The sequence below is a fragment of the Rhinoderma darwinii genome, chromosome 1, assembly GCF_050947455.1.
Source record: "Rhinoderma darwinii isolate aRhiDar2 chromosome 1, aRhiDar2.hap1, whole genome shotgun sequence".
Lineage (NCBI taxonomy): Eukaryota > Metazoa > Chordata > Amphibia > Anura > Rhinodermatidae > Rhinoderma > Rhinoderma darwinii.
In genome coordinates this window covers 535,860,762-535,877,088 of record NC_134687.1, presented here as the reverse complement: position 1 = coordinate 535,877,088, position 16,327 = coordinate 535,860,762, and the positions used below count along the sequence as shown (strand labels likewise).

At 43.3% G+C, this 16,327-nt stretch overlaps 1 protein-coding gene across 7 annotated transcripts in view; it reads right to left on the bottom strand.

Moving 5' to 3' along the window:
- KIAA0825 (KIAA0825 ortholog) overlaps positions 1-16,327 on the bottom strand; it is a 430,680-nt gene that overhangs the window by 210,952 nt on the left and 203,401 nt on the right. For all 7 annotated transcript variants that reach the window (XR_012850533.1, XM_075837231.1, XM_075837243.1 and 4 more), the window contains one exon: positions 811-1,032. Coding sequence is in view for 6 of the 7 variants with exons in the window: in XM_075837231.1 (XP_075693346.1) it covers positions 811-1,032 (222 nt within the window). In the remaining variant the exon portion in view is untranslated. The remainder of the gene's footprint in view (positions 1-810; positions 1,033-16,327) is intronic.

Below are 16,327 nucleotides of genomic sequence, written 5' to 3'. Positions count from 1 at the left end.
AGACACTTGGTAGGGATTATCCATTCCATTATTGAAGTTCTCCCTTGAGCCCCCTGTTATTTTGCTGTGGGTTGAGTAATCAAAACTTAGTTATGTTAAGTGGACTCTAAAACAAGCACTGTGAAGAGCGAGGAGATTCATTTATTTATGTATTTTTTTTATATTGCATTAACCCAATAGTAGCAAAAGAGGACAATTCCACTGTTCAGTTAACCTTGAGGGAAGGGCAAATACATAATTTGTGATCAAGGATATTGAGAAAAGTTTTGTTAAACACACTGAGCCCAGTAAAGTACTGGGGCGAAAATGCCTATTTTTACTTGTTGGCTGATAACATATTCTAGCATCACCAAGCTTTATTTTTCATAGGCTAGACATTGTAATTATCTGTTGAGCTGTTTGGGCTAAACCAATAAATCTGCCCTCCTTTCAAATAAACTCAGAAGCTGGGTGGTAAGGCAGTTACGCAGCAGTTTTCAAATCAACGATGATTCACCACTGGGAAACCAGTATCTAATGGACATTTCTATGAGAACAATGATCATACATGTGTTAAAAGGGCGGAATTTACCTTTACTGCTAATGACAATCATCATTTTTATGTGTGCAGTTCTCATCATAAATGATATTTTTATTGGCTATCTTTTAGTGCACGGACACTGGTAACAATTGTTACGATTGCTCGAAATCAAACAAATCTTAACGATTATTGCAGTGTGCAAATCGGCCTTCAGCCCACATTTGCACATTTTTTTGTTAATCCACCGGCTTATTATACTATTATGTATTTGAAATTAAACAGGCACTTACTTTTCTGAAATTTTCTTGGTTCTCTTGGGTTGGTAAAATTCCATTTTTCTGGTAAGGCTTTAAGCAAGACATCAGGAAAACTATGGTGATGTGAACTGGAGAAAACATGATTGGTAGGCTCACTGGAACTGATGAATGAGGTAACCTGGATTAACAAGCCTCTCACCGATCTTATTAAAATTCTTCTCAAATATGTGAGAGCAACATTTCTGCTGATATGCCCTATCAAGAAGATTAAAGTGACATTAATCCCAAAATTTTACAAGCACTATATATGCATTAACTATCTGAAAATATATGGGAAGAATTGGCGCAAATATATACTGTAATATGGATTATACATTGTTTCTATTTTCAATCATAATCCAGCCACGCACAATGTTTAAGTATTAACAAACACGTGGAACCTTAAACACAATCACTTGAGAGGAAGAATTCAACTCAAAGTACTATACTTGGGATAGAAGTTAAAGAGGCTCTGTCACCAGATTTTGCAACCCCTATCTGCTATTGCAGCAGATAGGCGCTGCAATGGAGATTACAGTAACGTTTTTATTTCTAAAAAACGAGCATTTTTGGCCAAGTTATGACCATTTTTGTATTTATGCAAATGAGGCTTGCAAAAGTCCAACTGGGCGTGTATTATGTGTGTTACATCTGGGCGTGTTTACTTCTTTTACTAGCTGGGCGTTCTGACGAGAAGTATCATCCACTTCTCTTCAGAACGCCCAGCTTCTGGCAGTGCAGACACACAGCGTGTTCTCGAGAGATCACGCTGTGACGTCACTCACTTCCTGCCCCAGTCGATGGTGACTGAAACATGCAGCAATAATACTGTATTATACGGACATTGATACAATGGTATCGCACGGTTGCTATAAATTATAACCATACTGTTACTAGCCCAGTTATACTCATTTTCAGGGAGGTGGACATTTTGGGACTAAGCATGGTACCGTTACAAAACATCAAAATTATGACATGACCCTTGGTTAAATGTATCTATTGGAGTCTGGAAGGATGGTGGCCATAAAAGAATGAACATGGTAACCTACAATATTTATGAAACTTGTGCTGTTCAGATTTGTTCTAGATAATATCAAAGGACACAAGAGTAAGGAAAGCGGTCCCTATACCAGGGGTCAAAAACATTTGCTGCTCCAGCTGTTGTCAAACTACAATTCCCAGCATCAGGGGCGTAGCTAGGGTGGGGCAGGAGGGCATGTGTCCGAGGCGCAACTTAGAGGGGGCGCCAGCGCCACCCCCTCCTGCACTATAAATATCATGGTACATTGTAGTTTTGTCGCGATTTTGGCGCGGACCGCGGCAAAAACCACGACAAAACTGCAATGTATATGTCCTGCAAAAGGACCTTTAGACATAAGGTCACATTACCTTATCTCTGAAGTTTTTACTATTGCTTAGAGACCTGCTGGTCACATGACCGCAGGAGCTCGAGAAGCAGCAGCAGCAGAAGCTAGACTCCACAGAGAAGACTGACTGTAAGTATAAGGGGATTGATTTGTTTAATGGGTCTGTATTTAGGGAGACTGTATTTAGGGGGTCTGGTGTGGGGGTCTGTATTTAGGGGGCCTGGTTTGGGGACTGTATTTAGGAGGTTTGGTGTTTATTAGTTTAAGGGGTCTGTATTTAGGGGGTCTGGTCTGGGGTCTGTATCAGTTTAAGGTCTGTATATTTAGGGGTCTGTGTTAGTTTAAGTGGTCTGGGGTCAGTATTTAGGGGGTCTGTTTTAGTTGGAGTTCTGGGGTCTGTATTAGTTTATAGGGTCTATTTAGGGGGCCTGTTCTAGGGTCTGTATTAGGTTAGGGGTCTGTATTTAGGGGTCAGGTCTGGGGTCTCTATTAGAATAGGGGGTCTGGTCTGGGGTCTGTATTTAGGGGGTCTGTATTAGTTTGAGGTCTGGTGTCTGTATGTAGGGGGTCTGTATTTGGGGGTGTGGTCTGGGGTCTGTATTAGTTTATGGGGTCTGTATTTAGGGGTCTGTATTAGTTTTGGGGTCTTTATTTAGGTGTCTGTATTCGTTTAGGGGGTCTGGTCTGAGGTCTGTATTAAGGGAGTCAGGTCTGGGGTCATTATTCGTGTAGGGGGTCAGGTCTGGTGTCTGTATTTAGGGGTCCGGTCTGAGGTCTGTATTTATTCAGGGTGCTTGTGATGGGGTCTGTATTTGTTTAGGGGGTCTGGGGACTGCAATAGTTTAGAAGATCTGGGTCTGTATGTATTCTATAATCTAGTCTGTGGTCCAAATTTATTAGTCTAAGTAAAAGGGGTTGTCCGGTCACATCGATAGGTCATCAGTATAAAAAACGGTCCGTGCCCGGACAACTCCTTTAATGTATGGTCCTGGGCCTTGGTGTCTAAATTTGTGTGTTTCTATAGCGGCTGGAAATGGCTGCAGAAGTGATGGGCAAAGATGTCTCATCAGGAGAAGTCGCCATAACGGTCTGCGTCAGATGGAGAAGAAAAGAAAACGGCTCCCATCAGAGAAGACATCACTGGATCTATAGGGGATCTCCTCTCCCGACATGTCTGTTGCAGGTAATTCTTGTATTCTACAAATTTCTGTGTACCCAGAGCTAATAAACAAATGCATGTTACCATTCCCATTGTCAGGAGGTTGTGTCCCTACACAGTGTGATACTGTCAGCGATGGTGGGAGACTGTCAGTATGTAGGGACACAGCCCTTTGACAAGGGGAATCGTAACAACCATTTGTCAATGCTCACACAAACAGGTGGTGTTCACTATAGACGCGGCGGTGGGGAAGGGGGGCCCAAGTTGTGGAACAGCCCAGGGCCTATGGTCTACTTAATCCGCCACTGCCGGCCTTTCAGCGCCTTTCTACGAGTGAGGCGGCGCGATACTTTGAAAGGTGCTGATTGACAGGGAATTGTTCAACCCCAGGAGACCTGCGAAGAAGAGAGCAGGTCTCCATTGCTGCCGGACGGCATGGGAACGGGATTAAGGTGAGTTTGAATAGTTTGTTAATTTATCATAATAAAAAAGTGTGTAGCATTATCTACAGGGGGGGCTTTATCTACCAGGGGTTGCTTTTTCTATGGTGGGGCTCTATCTACAGGGGGGGCTATATACTGGGGTGGGCTATATGTGGAGCACTATATACCGGGGTGGGCTATATCTACAGGGGAGCTATATACAGGGGTGGGCTATCTGTGGAGCACTATATACAGGGGTGGGCTATATCTACAGGGGGCTATATACAGGGGTGGGCTATCTGTGGAGCACTATATACAGGGGTGGGCTATATTTACAGGGGGCTATATGCAGGGGTGGGCTATCTGTGGAGCACTATATACAGGGGTGGGATATATCTACAGGGGGGCTATATACAGGGTTGGGCTATACGTGAAGCACTATATACAGGGGTGGGCTATATGGGGCACTATCTACAGGGGACACGGTGGGTGTGTGTGTGTGTGTGGGTGTGTGTGTGTGTGTGTGTGTGTGTGTGTGTGTGTGTGTGTGTGTGTGTCACAGTGTATGGTACGCTATTATATTTAGGGGCATAGTATCTGGTATAATGAGAACTTTATCTTTGTTTATAGGTGTAGAAATGTAGTAAATGTGAGACGCTGAAGAAATCTGAGCGGCAAACTGCAGAAATGGGCTGTGACCGGGAGAAGTCATCATAGAGGTCTGGACCAGATGGAGAAAAAGAACTCGAATCGGAGACGTCACCTGGTGAGTCACTTAATGTAAATGTCTATTCTGCCTCTAATCAGTAATGTAGTCACTGTATGATCTGCAGCGAGATGATGGGTGGTATGATTATGATATGATTTATTTTTTTGTGAAACAGCATCTCCCAGCATATCCTTAACATTGTTCGGGCCATGCTGGGAGCTGGAAACAATTTAGTGTGAATCTATACTTCAGGGGTTGCACTAAATTAAGCTCTATTTGTTCTAGTGATGTATATATGTATTGAGTTTGGTTCTGGTGCTGTATTTATGTACTGAGCACTATTCTGGTGTTGTGTATAGAACTATATTGCTTGTAAAATGTAAAAATGTTTTTATGCTCGAGTTACATAAAAAGAAATGTGGAAAAGAAATGACACGTCATTGATTGGTAGAGAAAACAAACATGGCGAGGGGGAAGGAGATGTCGGGAAAGAGGTTGGGGGGGGCGCCAAACTGAATCTTTGCCCCGGGTGCTGGAGAACCTGGCTACGCCTCTGCCCAGCATGCCCTAAGAGACTTTGGCTGGAATTATAAAGCTTTTGGCTGTCAGTGCATGCTAACAATTGTAGTTTCACAACAGCTGGAGTGCCAAAGGTTGCTTACCCCTGCTTTATACCATTACAAGCTTGCAACACTCTTGAAATGTTAACCCCAGAATAGACTCATGTTGTTTAACCACAGATTCATCAGAGTCTTTGATCAACATGTTGTAGAAAGAACTAAAATGATCAGACTTATGCGATCATCCGTGGTGTAGTTGTAGTTCTCCTGTACCACTGGAGTTTTGATTTTGTGATTCATTTAAATAAAAAGGGCATGACATGATCATTTGCTGTTCTAAAGCTACAAATGCAACTGGGCCACTAGTTTAGCTGCAATCTGATATTGTAAGGTAGGATTCAGCTGTTTGCTAGTTTTGTGACCCACTGGTTACCTTGCATGGTTCTTCACAATCTCCTGTGTCTTCTCTAGTCAACAATCCATTGTTGTACGCTAGAGTAATGTTAAATAAATAAACTGCTAAATATTTTTTTATTCTCTAAATACTTTTGCATCTGTTATAAAAACACTAATGCAACCCAACTTGTTTGTGATTTTTTTGCCAATATCAGAACCTGCATGCCTAGCTCTCTAAATCAAATATTGTTCAAAGTCTTTTTGTTCATGTTTTTCAATTGCATGACATCCCAATGAGACCTAGACAATTTTCCCTGCTACTCTCTTTGGTTGCTTAAGCCCTCATAAATATGTACTAAAACCATCTGTCGCTCAACGGCTTCAAAAAGTCAATCACATTTATCACATTAAGGAACTTTAATTTTGGGAAAACAGAAACCATTTCTTGTTTCAAGAGATACGGAAACCTTCGATCCATTTCCAAACCACTACTGACTTCACCAACAGGGTAAACACCTGAATCTAGACACACCCTTTCCCTCTCAAGATACTGTACCTTAGTGACTTTTGCTTAACAAATAGTGATCATTACAGGTTGACACCAGCTCATCTCTACTTGAAGATCACATGATGTCAAAGGAGATCACATGCTCACAAAGATGCCATTCACCAACTTAATATGGCCATACATTTCAGATGGCCAACAGTTATTTCTTTCAACCCCCACATACACATGCATGCTCAATTAGGCTGAGCGCACATGAGTTCTTAATAGGGAGAAGGGAGAAAGCCACTGCCAGACTTCCCTTGCATACAAAAGGATCGGGCATATTCTAAAAAAAGATCTCCCATGTGGAGCTCTGGATAAATTGACAGAGGATCTGATTAAAGAGTTTGAAAAATGGGAGAAATAGATCTGTTTAGTGAAATCAGGGAAATTTCAACGAGATGTACAGGATTACCAACAGAATCGTGTGTGTATAGATGACGTAGAGGTAGAGTGTGGTCTAGGACCATATCTCACTCTAGGTCCTCTTCAACATCATCTCGTACATCTGGTGATGAGCCATCTAGAATGCGAGAGATGAGAACTACCTCTAATAGTAGTAGCAATGAGGGATTTCAAGGCCCGCAGAGACATTATGACAGACAAGCGAAACGCAAGATTACTTCCAATCACCAACAGGACAAGAAGCCCAGGAATAATTTGGAGGTAATAAACCAGTCTTCACATGCCCTCTTTTATGACCAATGTGAGGTTCTGAGTAAAGGTCTAACCTTTTCACCTACTTACTCATTTGATTTTTTTCACAGCCTTAAAAGATCTATGCCTTTTTTCAAGAAAATTGGTGTTGAAAAGGTTACAAAGCAGGGGTGATGGGCCTTTGGAAATTACTAGCCTAATGGAAAGGGAAGCTTTACAAGCCTTGGAAGATTTATTGCGGGAACAGACTGCTGAGGCGTCAGGTATGTTTCCAACATCAGTCATACCCAAATCTACAAGGTTCCCCCCCTTGTCCCTTTGCCCCCAGGTGGAATTTTTTACTAAATTGGTTATTAATGAATTAAAACATTTGTCCACTTATAGACCTAATGATAACTTGACAATGCACCAAAGGAAGGCATTAAAGGAACTTCAGTCTTTTGATGATGTGTTTAAGGCTGCGGACAAGGGTGGAAAATTGTGGTTTGGCCAGTAGATAAATATGAGAAAGAGGCGTTTAGACAGTTGCGAGACAAACAGACTTATGTCAGGCTAATGTTCAATCCAGTGTCCTCATTCACTCTGGAACTGACTATGGTCCTGAGTAAGGCCTTTGAAACGGGTATTATTCCCATGAAACTTTATGAAGGATTACTTACCAGTGACCCTAAAATTCCTACTTTGTATTTTTTACCAAAAATACACAAGAATCCTACCGATCCCCCGGGACGTCCAATTTTGTTTGGCATGGGCGGTATATGTGACCCCATACGTAGATTTATTGGCAACTATTTGAAACCTGTTGTGAGCGATTTGCCTTCGTATGTCAATGACACGACAGACGTCCTTGGAAGGATTGATGGGATTCAAATTGAATCAGACATGTATCTTGTAACCGCAGACATTGAGTCATTATATGCCAGTAAACGACATAATGATGGTATGGAGGCGGTCCGCTTCTTCCTGGGGACAGGCAACCAGGACGGCAATTTATGTGAATTAATTTTGTAGTCATTACAGTTTATTTTGAGTTTATTTTTAAGGACAAATTTTACTTACAAAAACAAGGGACTGCCATGGGGGCGGCATGCGCGCCATCCTATGAAAACCTGTTTCTTGGTTTTTGGGAGAGGCATGTTTTTTATAGGGACAGCGCCCATGCTGCTGATCAGGTGTATTCCTGGCTGCAATATATCAATGATGTCCTCTTTATTTTGCAAGATCAGAGTCTGGGCTGATGAGTTTCATGCAGCATTTAAATGAGAACCAACTGAATATTAAATTGGCATATACATATCATCGACAGAGAATAGAGTTTTTGGATTTACACATTCTTACAGATGAACGTGGATTTCTCCAAACAGATGTTTTTCTAAAAACAACAACAGTTAACTCCTTGCTGCATGCCTCATCAGCTCACACTCCATCCACTATTAAAGCCATCCTGGTCGGTCAATTTCTCAGGATGAGGCGGATCTGCTCTACAAATACATTAATTGAACATCAGTCTAGGGATCTTAAATCCAGAATTGAAGAGGGTACAGTAAAAGAACAATAAAATTAGGGTATAAGAGAGCTAAAGCAGCATCACCCGCTGCCAGTCACTGCACTGGTTGCCCATACTCTTCAGAATTAAATTCAAACTTATTACACTCACCCACAAAGCTCTCCACAGTGCTGCATCACCTTACATCTCTTCCCTCATCTCTGTCTACCACCCTACTCACGCTCTACATTCTGCCAATGACCTTATATTAACATCCACCATAATCCGAGCCTCCCACTCCCATCACCAAGATTTTTCTCGTGGTGCACCTGTCCTCTGGAATGAACCCCAGACAAGCAGGTCAATTTCCACCATCCACAGTTTTAAACGTGCCCTGAAAACACATCTTTTTTAGACAGGCCTATAACATTCCCTAATCAAATTCCTTTCCCTGGTCCCCCTTTACATTAGTAATGAGGCCCCTTCACTCAGCAGTATCCCTCACAATCCTTGCACCCTAATGCACTTCAGGTCTGTCATCCACAGACACTGGCTGGTGACCGGCTCATGCAGCTTTATGTGTACTACACCATATGTATAAAAGATGGCTGGACCATTGTACTTAACAAGCATTGCTTACATTTTGCGTCTCCCATATTTCCTCATAGATTGTAAGCTCTTGCGAGCAGGTTCCTCACTCCTCTTGTTTGAATTGTAAATTAGTTTTGTTACTATGTAATGTCTAATATTGTCTGTTCAATGTACCCCCTGAATTGTAAAGTGCTGCGGAATATGCTGGCGCTATAGAACTAAAGATTATTATTATTATTAAAACCACAAAATTATCTTTTAATATCAAAACCATATCGGACTGGTGATTCAAATGTACGTTTCATAACTACATATAATAGCCAGTAGCCAGTGGCAGAGAATGAGGACCATTTTGATAGACATTGACGTGTTCTGAGATCTGAAGCATCACTGGCTTCAAGTCTAACTGAGAGACCAATGATGACAGCAAGAAGAGGGAAACATCTAAAAGACCTTTTGGTCAGGAGTCACTTTTGGTCAGGAGTCACTATGTACCTCGAAGGTTGAATCCATTTGGATCCTTGTGGTGATTGCATATCTTGCAATAATATTTGCAGAGCAACAAATTTTACATCTGTAGATGGTACAAGGCAATTTGAAATTAGAGACTATATTTCCTGTAGTACGACACATAATTTATTATGCTACATGTGGGTGTCCAAAGTCGTATATACCTATACGTTTGACCTCTAGAGAACTCAGAACCCGTACAAGGGAGCCAGTGCAATCAAAGATCTTACCTAGACATTTTAAATTATACCATGGATTCAATCCCAGAACATTACAAGTTTGTAGGATTGACAGGATACATTGTGGCATCCGGGGGGGGAGGCAATTTTAAGATGGTTTTGGCACAGAACGAGTGGAAATGGACTGTTAGATAAATCCGCCTGGAAAACAACGCTTAAAAGACCATTTTAATTTTAAATCCTTAAAATAGGCTAGACTAGCCAATGTATTCCTAAAGATACCAGGCTAACCAGGTAGCTAGAAGCTAGATAAGGGTACCAATAATGAGTAGTAATCCACCTAAAGTTCAATTATTGTAGCATTCCCACAGAATCCTAGCTGAAAATATATAACACTTGTCCCTACCTGGACTAAATAGCAAAGTGTGCATTCAAACTAAATAAAGATCTGATACCTAGCAGAGTGCGCATTCACACTCAATAGCAAAAAAGCAACACCTAAGACACAGTATGCATTCACACTGAAATGAGCACCAGCACGTAGGGGTAGTGTGCACTCACACTCATAGATAACAGCGCAGCACCTATAGCAGTGCCAGGATAAAGGAGGGGGTTGAATGTTCAAACCTCCTACACTGTGTGCCGCAATTTTTTGAGCGAATGTACAGTGTAGTAGGCTTAGATACAGTGGTAATCACACAGTAAAACACGAACATACACAAACATAACTTACCGCTCCCTCCGCTCCTAGTCCTTGCTTCTGAACATATGGACGGAAGCCGCGACCGGAAGTAGTCATTTTACTGTCCGGCCGCGGCTTCCGGTCCACAAGAAAACGGCGCCGGATGTCGCTCGGCCGAAGACCTTCCCTTTGGACTGTGTGGGAGCGGCGCATGCGCCGTTTCCACACAGACGGCGTACGTTTGCATTCACTATGGAAATGTATGTGCCGTATTCCATCTCTGTATGTGTCGTTAATCGACACATACAGAGATGAATAAAAAAATGGCAGCCCTCATAGAGAAGTAAAAGACAGAAAAAAGAAAAAAGTAAAACACAAAAACACAAATAAATAAAATTTATTTAATAACATACTAAAAGCAAAAACATATTAAAAAATGTTTTTCCGTGACACCTTCCCTTTAAGGGGTTTTGGATGCCAGCTAATCCACCTTAATAAGGTATTGGTGGCTGTCGGTTTTTTATGAATTTGTGAATTGACTCTTCCTGACACTGACTTGCTTATTAGCAGATCTAAGAATGTAATCTTGTCGGCGTGTATTTGAGGTAAAAAATAAACCAAGGTCATTGACATTCAATATTTGTACAAACTCATTGAATTTTGCTTGTGAACCATTCCACAGTATTAAAATATCGTCAATGAATCTAAGCCAGAGGATCACACTTGAGGTCCAAAGATCCATAGCCCCCTGAAAGACAATTTCTTTCTCCCACCAGCCCAGGTAAAGATTGGCAAAGCTCGGGGCACATGGACTGCCCATTGCCACTCCCCTGAGCTGGTGGAAAAACTTATTGTCAAAAGTGAATGAGTTCCGTCCCAAAACAAATTGAAGTAACTTCATGACAAACTCATTATGGCTTGTATACTGAGTACCTTTAGATTTGAGGAAATATTTTACTGATATAGAGGGCCTCCACGTCCAAATTACCCAAGAGTACATCATCATCAAGCTGTACACACTCTAACTGTTTAAGAACATCTATTGCATCTCTGACATAGGATGGAAGCGTCAACACAAATGGATGGCGAATACGATCAACATATAAGCTAGCATTTTGTGTGATACTATCAATGCCTGCTACAATAGGTCGCCCTTTAAGTGGTACTAAGCCTTTATGAACCTTGGGTAAGCTATAGAATGTTGCCATAACAGGAAACTCGGGAAATAGAAAATTTAACTCTCTCTGGTCAATGAGACCTTCAGATCTCGCAGACATCAACAACCTGTTTAATTCATCTTTGTAAGACTTAACTGGGTTAGTAGACAAAATTTCATTACAACTACGATCGTCAAGGATCGCAAGGCACATAGATAAATACGCCTGGCGATCCATGACGACCACGTTACCAACCTTAACGGATGTTTTAATCACAATAAAATTCATCCTTCTCAAGGAGCCTCAGACTCTCCAGGTGCGATATTCTTCACTTTACCACTAGAATGTAGATGAGTTCATTGGTCAATGACTACTTTAACCCCTTAAGGACGCAGCCATGTTTTGGTCTTAAGGCTCAGAGCCCATTTTTCAAATCGGACATATTTCACTTTATCGCTATACCGCTGGGTCACATTCAATCTCCCACACATGGGTAAGTGCACATATCGGACTTAAATTTGGCTCTTTGCCATTTTTCCAGGCACCAATTACTTTTCAGTTACTATAGACCTTTTTTGAGTTAGGCACATTGTCCTTCTTTACACAACTTATATTTTAAAATTACTCCTATTTTGATGCACCCCATGTTGGAGCTACATTGAGTTACAGTAATTGTGCATACCATCAGTGTATTAAAAATATATATATATACTCAATGTATACATCTGTGATCCGTACTAGGATTTATTTTAGATTCTCTGTCTTTGTCATTTAATGTATTTTATGTTATCAATAAAGATGTTTAGTTTTTTCATATGTTGATATGTATGGACTCTTTTTTTCTCTTGTTTATCTATATTGTTAGAGTCCTTATCTCTAATTATTCATATGGGTGGTTGAGTGTTGTCTCCCCCCTTTACACGTATTTGTCCTGTGAGACATCCTGTCTAATTAATATTTCACTTTATGTGGTAATAACTTCGGAATGCTTAAACCTATCCAAGCGATTGAGACTGTTTTCTTGTGAGACATTGGGCTTTATGTTCGTGGTAAAATTTGGTCAATATATTCAGTATTATTTGTGAAAAATAGCAATTAAAAAATAGCATTTTTCTGAATTTAAATGCATCTGCTTGTAAAACAGAGGGGTATTCCACCCAAAAAAGTTACTAGTTCAAATTTCCCATATGTCTACTATATGTTGGCATCATTTTTTGAACATGCTTTTATTTTTCTAGGACGTTACACGACTTAAGCAGCAATTTCTCATATTTTGAATACAATTTCAAAAGCCGCTTTTTTTTTTAGGTACCAGTTCAGTTCTGAAGCAACTTTGAGAGGCTTATATATTAGAAACCCCCATTTTAGAAACTAGACCCCTCAAAGTATTCAAAACAGCATTTAGAAAATGTATTAACCCTTTAGGTGTTTCACAGGAATTTAAATCAAATATTCCAGGAGGACAGCCAGATCTTCGTGCCAGGGAGAAACTGAGGAGGTTCTCGTCTCCTTGTATCCGCCTTCTGTTTCATGCGATCGACCGCCAGCAGGATGGAGGATCGAGTCTGCTGCCAGATCTGCAGAAAGTCCCTAAAAGCAGTGTCAGCTGCTGGTACCTCGGACGTATCAGGCACCAGGAGAGGAATTCGTGGGTGTTGGCCATAGACCATAAAGAACGGTGTATTCCTTGTGGACTCACTGATGTGATTATTGTATGAGAATTCAGCCCACGGGAGCAATTGCATCATGCTGCTTGGAGATTAAGCAGCGTAGGTAGTTCTCCAAGATCTGATTAATCCTCTCGACCTGACCATTTGACTGAGGATGGTAGGCAGAGGAAAGTCCACCTAGGAGTCCACAGAGGGCTCTCCAGAACTTCGAGGTGAACTGAACCCCCCGATCAGACACAATATGCTGCGGCAAGCCGTACAGGCGGAAAAGGAGTTGGATGAAAAGCTTGGCCAGTTGAGGAGCAGAAGGAAGACCGGTCAGAGGAACGAAGTGGGCCATCTTCGAAAATCGATCCACCACCACCCAGACAGTACTGCATCCAGCAGAGAGAGGCAGGTCAGTGATAAAATCCATAGCTATATGCTGCCAGGGAGCATCGGGCACAGGCAGCAGCTAGTGCAGGCCAGCAGGTCTGGAGTGAGCGACCTTGGGCAGCGTGGGCCACCAGAAATGACGGACAATCAGATCTCGGGTTTTACGGGTCCCCGAGTGACCTGCCAGTCTAGAGGAGTGTCCCCAGCGGAGGATTCTCCCTCTGTCAGCCAGGCGCACAAAAGTCCTCAACTTGCAAGGGGGTTGACAGATACAATGCAAGACGAATCAATAATGTTCTGTGGAATTTCTATGGTGTCTTCTGTCTCGAAAGACCTGTACAAGGCATCGTCCCTCACATTTTTGTCAGCCGGGCGATAATGGAGCTCAAACTGGAACCTGGTAAAGAACAGTGACCACCTGGCCTGACAAGGATTCAGTCGTTGGGCCGTCTGGAGATAGGTGAGATTCTTGTGGTCCGTAAAAATTAGGATGGGATGAGCTGTGCCCTCTAGTAGTTGTCTCCACTCCTCCAGTGCCCAGTGCCAATTTGATGGCCAGTAACTCCCGATCCCCAATCGAGTAGTTGCGTTCTGTAGAAGAGAAGAGCTTAGAGAAATATCCACATACCATTGACATGCCCTTGGAACTTCTCTGGAACAGGAGTGCACCAGCACCGACAGAGGAGGCATCCACCTCCAATGTGAACTGTAGAGAAACATCTGGATGATGGAGGATAGAGCCTCAAGTGAAGGCACTCTTCAAGCTATTGAATGCAGACTCTGCCTCAGGAGTCCACACCATGGCGTTCATGCCCTTTTTGGTGAGGTTAGAGATAGGAGAAGTCAGTTAGGAAATGTTTGGGATGAACTGTCTGTAAAAATTGGCGAATCCCAGAAAGCACTGTATGGCCCTCAAGTCTTGAGGGCGTGGCCATTCCAGCATGGACTTTACCTTTTCAGGATCCATCTTGAGACCTCTATTTGAGACGATGTAGCCCAGGAAGGGTAGAGCATCGCTCTCAAACACGCAATTCTCCAACTTAGCGTACAGACGATTCTCCTTTAACTGCAGCAAAACTTGACGGACATGTCTCTGATGAGTCATAGGATCTGGAGAAAAAATCAAGATGTCATCAAGATAGACTACTACACAAACATAGGGGAGGTCATGGAAGATGTCATTAACGAACTCCTGGAAGACCGTGGGAGCATTACACAGGCCAAAGGGCATTACTAGATTTTCATAGTGTCCATCACGGGTGTTAAATGCAGTCCTCCATTCGTCACCCCGGCGAATCCGGATTAGGTTGTAAGTGTCATGATGCGGGGTCAGGACCGACTGGGCCGTACCACGTGGCGGGATGGCAGCTGACCAAACAGGTAAAGTACAGAGCCAATAGTTCAGAGTGGATACCTGAGTCAACGTAGACAGTAGCAAAGCAAACACGTCTGGGAGCAGGTGGCGGGTAGACGTCAGGTGTGGCGCAGCAGAACAGGCATGGAACACAGCACAATACGGCAACAGCTCAGCACGGCACTAGAACAGGATAGCACGGAAACAGGATACAGGAACAGGGTACACTGGGAAACAGGAAGACACTAGGAGACCATTAGCACGACAAACTTAGGGAAACAAACAACGCTCTGGCAAGGAACAAGACAGTCTCGGTATCCGGAAGTAAGTGCCGGCGCCTCACAGGAGGACGATGCTGCACACAAGTCAGATGTCCATGGCCACGGCCGTCGAGGGGTAAGTCAGAACGACGAGCCGTGGCCATAGACGTTACAGTAAGCCCCACGCAGGTCTAATTTGGAAAAAATCTTGGCACCACATATACGATCAAATAGTTCTGAGATTAATGGCAATGGATACTTATTTTTCACCGTGATCTGGTTGAGACCCCTGTAGTTGATACAGGGACGCAGAGAACCATCCTTTTTCTTGACGAAGAAGAACCCGGCTCCCGCCGGGGAGGAAGATTTCCTTATGAAGCCCTACTCCAAGTTCTCTTTAACATAGGCGGACATGGACAGAGTCTCTGGTAAGGAGAGAGGATATACCCTACCACGGGGAAGGGATGCACCAGGAATCAGCTCGATAGGACAGTCATATGCCCGGTGTGGGGGCAGCGTCTCCACCTCCCTCTTGCTGAAGACGTCCGAAAATGCAGCATAATGACCAGGCAATCCTGCTAATGACAGGCAGAGGAGGCTGAGCCAAACGAATCTGTCCCAGGCAACGGTTGTGACACTCGGGGCCCCACTGGAGAACCTCTCCAGAGTTCCAGTCCAGGACTGGGGCATGTAATTGGAGCCAAGGCAAGCTCAGCAGAACGGGGTTAACGGCCTTGGACAAGACAAAGAACGAGCCTCAGCGGCTTGGTCACAGCTAGAACTGGGTCTGGCAGAGGTAGTCAATTTACCGATGCAACCGTCAGCTGCCTCTTCAGAGGGGTAGTGGGTAATTGAAGAAGATCCACCAGGTCTCTACAAATGAAGTTAGCAGCGGTTCCAGAGTCCAGATACGCAGAGACCCAATGCATTTTCTCGCCGGACACTATGGTCACGAGTATGGACAATTTAGACGGAAGTACTTTTTTACCCAAGGATGTCTCTCCTAGCAACCCTTGGCTTTGGAACTTTTGGGGACACAGATGCACAAGATGGCCTCCGAGGCCGCAATATAGACAGATTCCCGAAGTGCGTCGGAGTTGTTTTTCCTGGGTGGATAGCATACACTGGTCCACGCTCACAGACTTCTCAGGAGGATCGGCACCTGAGGACAGCAGAGGTTGCTGCAAGGGTGGGACCGGACTAGGAAGGCCTCCCTCCCGACGAGCTTCTCGGAGCCGTTCTCGGATCCTCATATCAAACCGGGCGGACAGAAAGATGAGGTCATCCAGGGTAGACAGAAGATCTCGAGCAGGAAGTTCGTCCTCGGCTGAGACTAGGCAGCAGGAAGACGTCAGGCGTGGTGTAGCAGGACAGGCGTGGTATGCAGCACAGCATGACTACAGCTCAGAACGGCACTTGACCAGGATAGC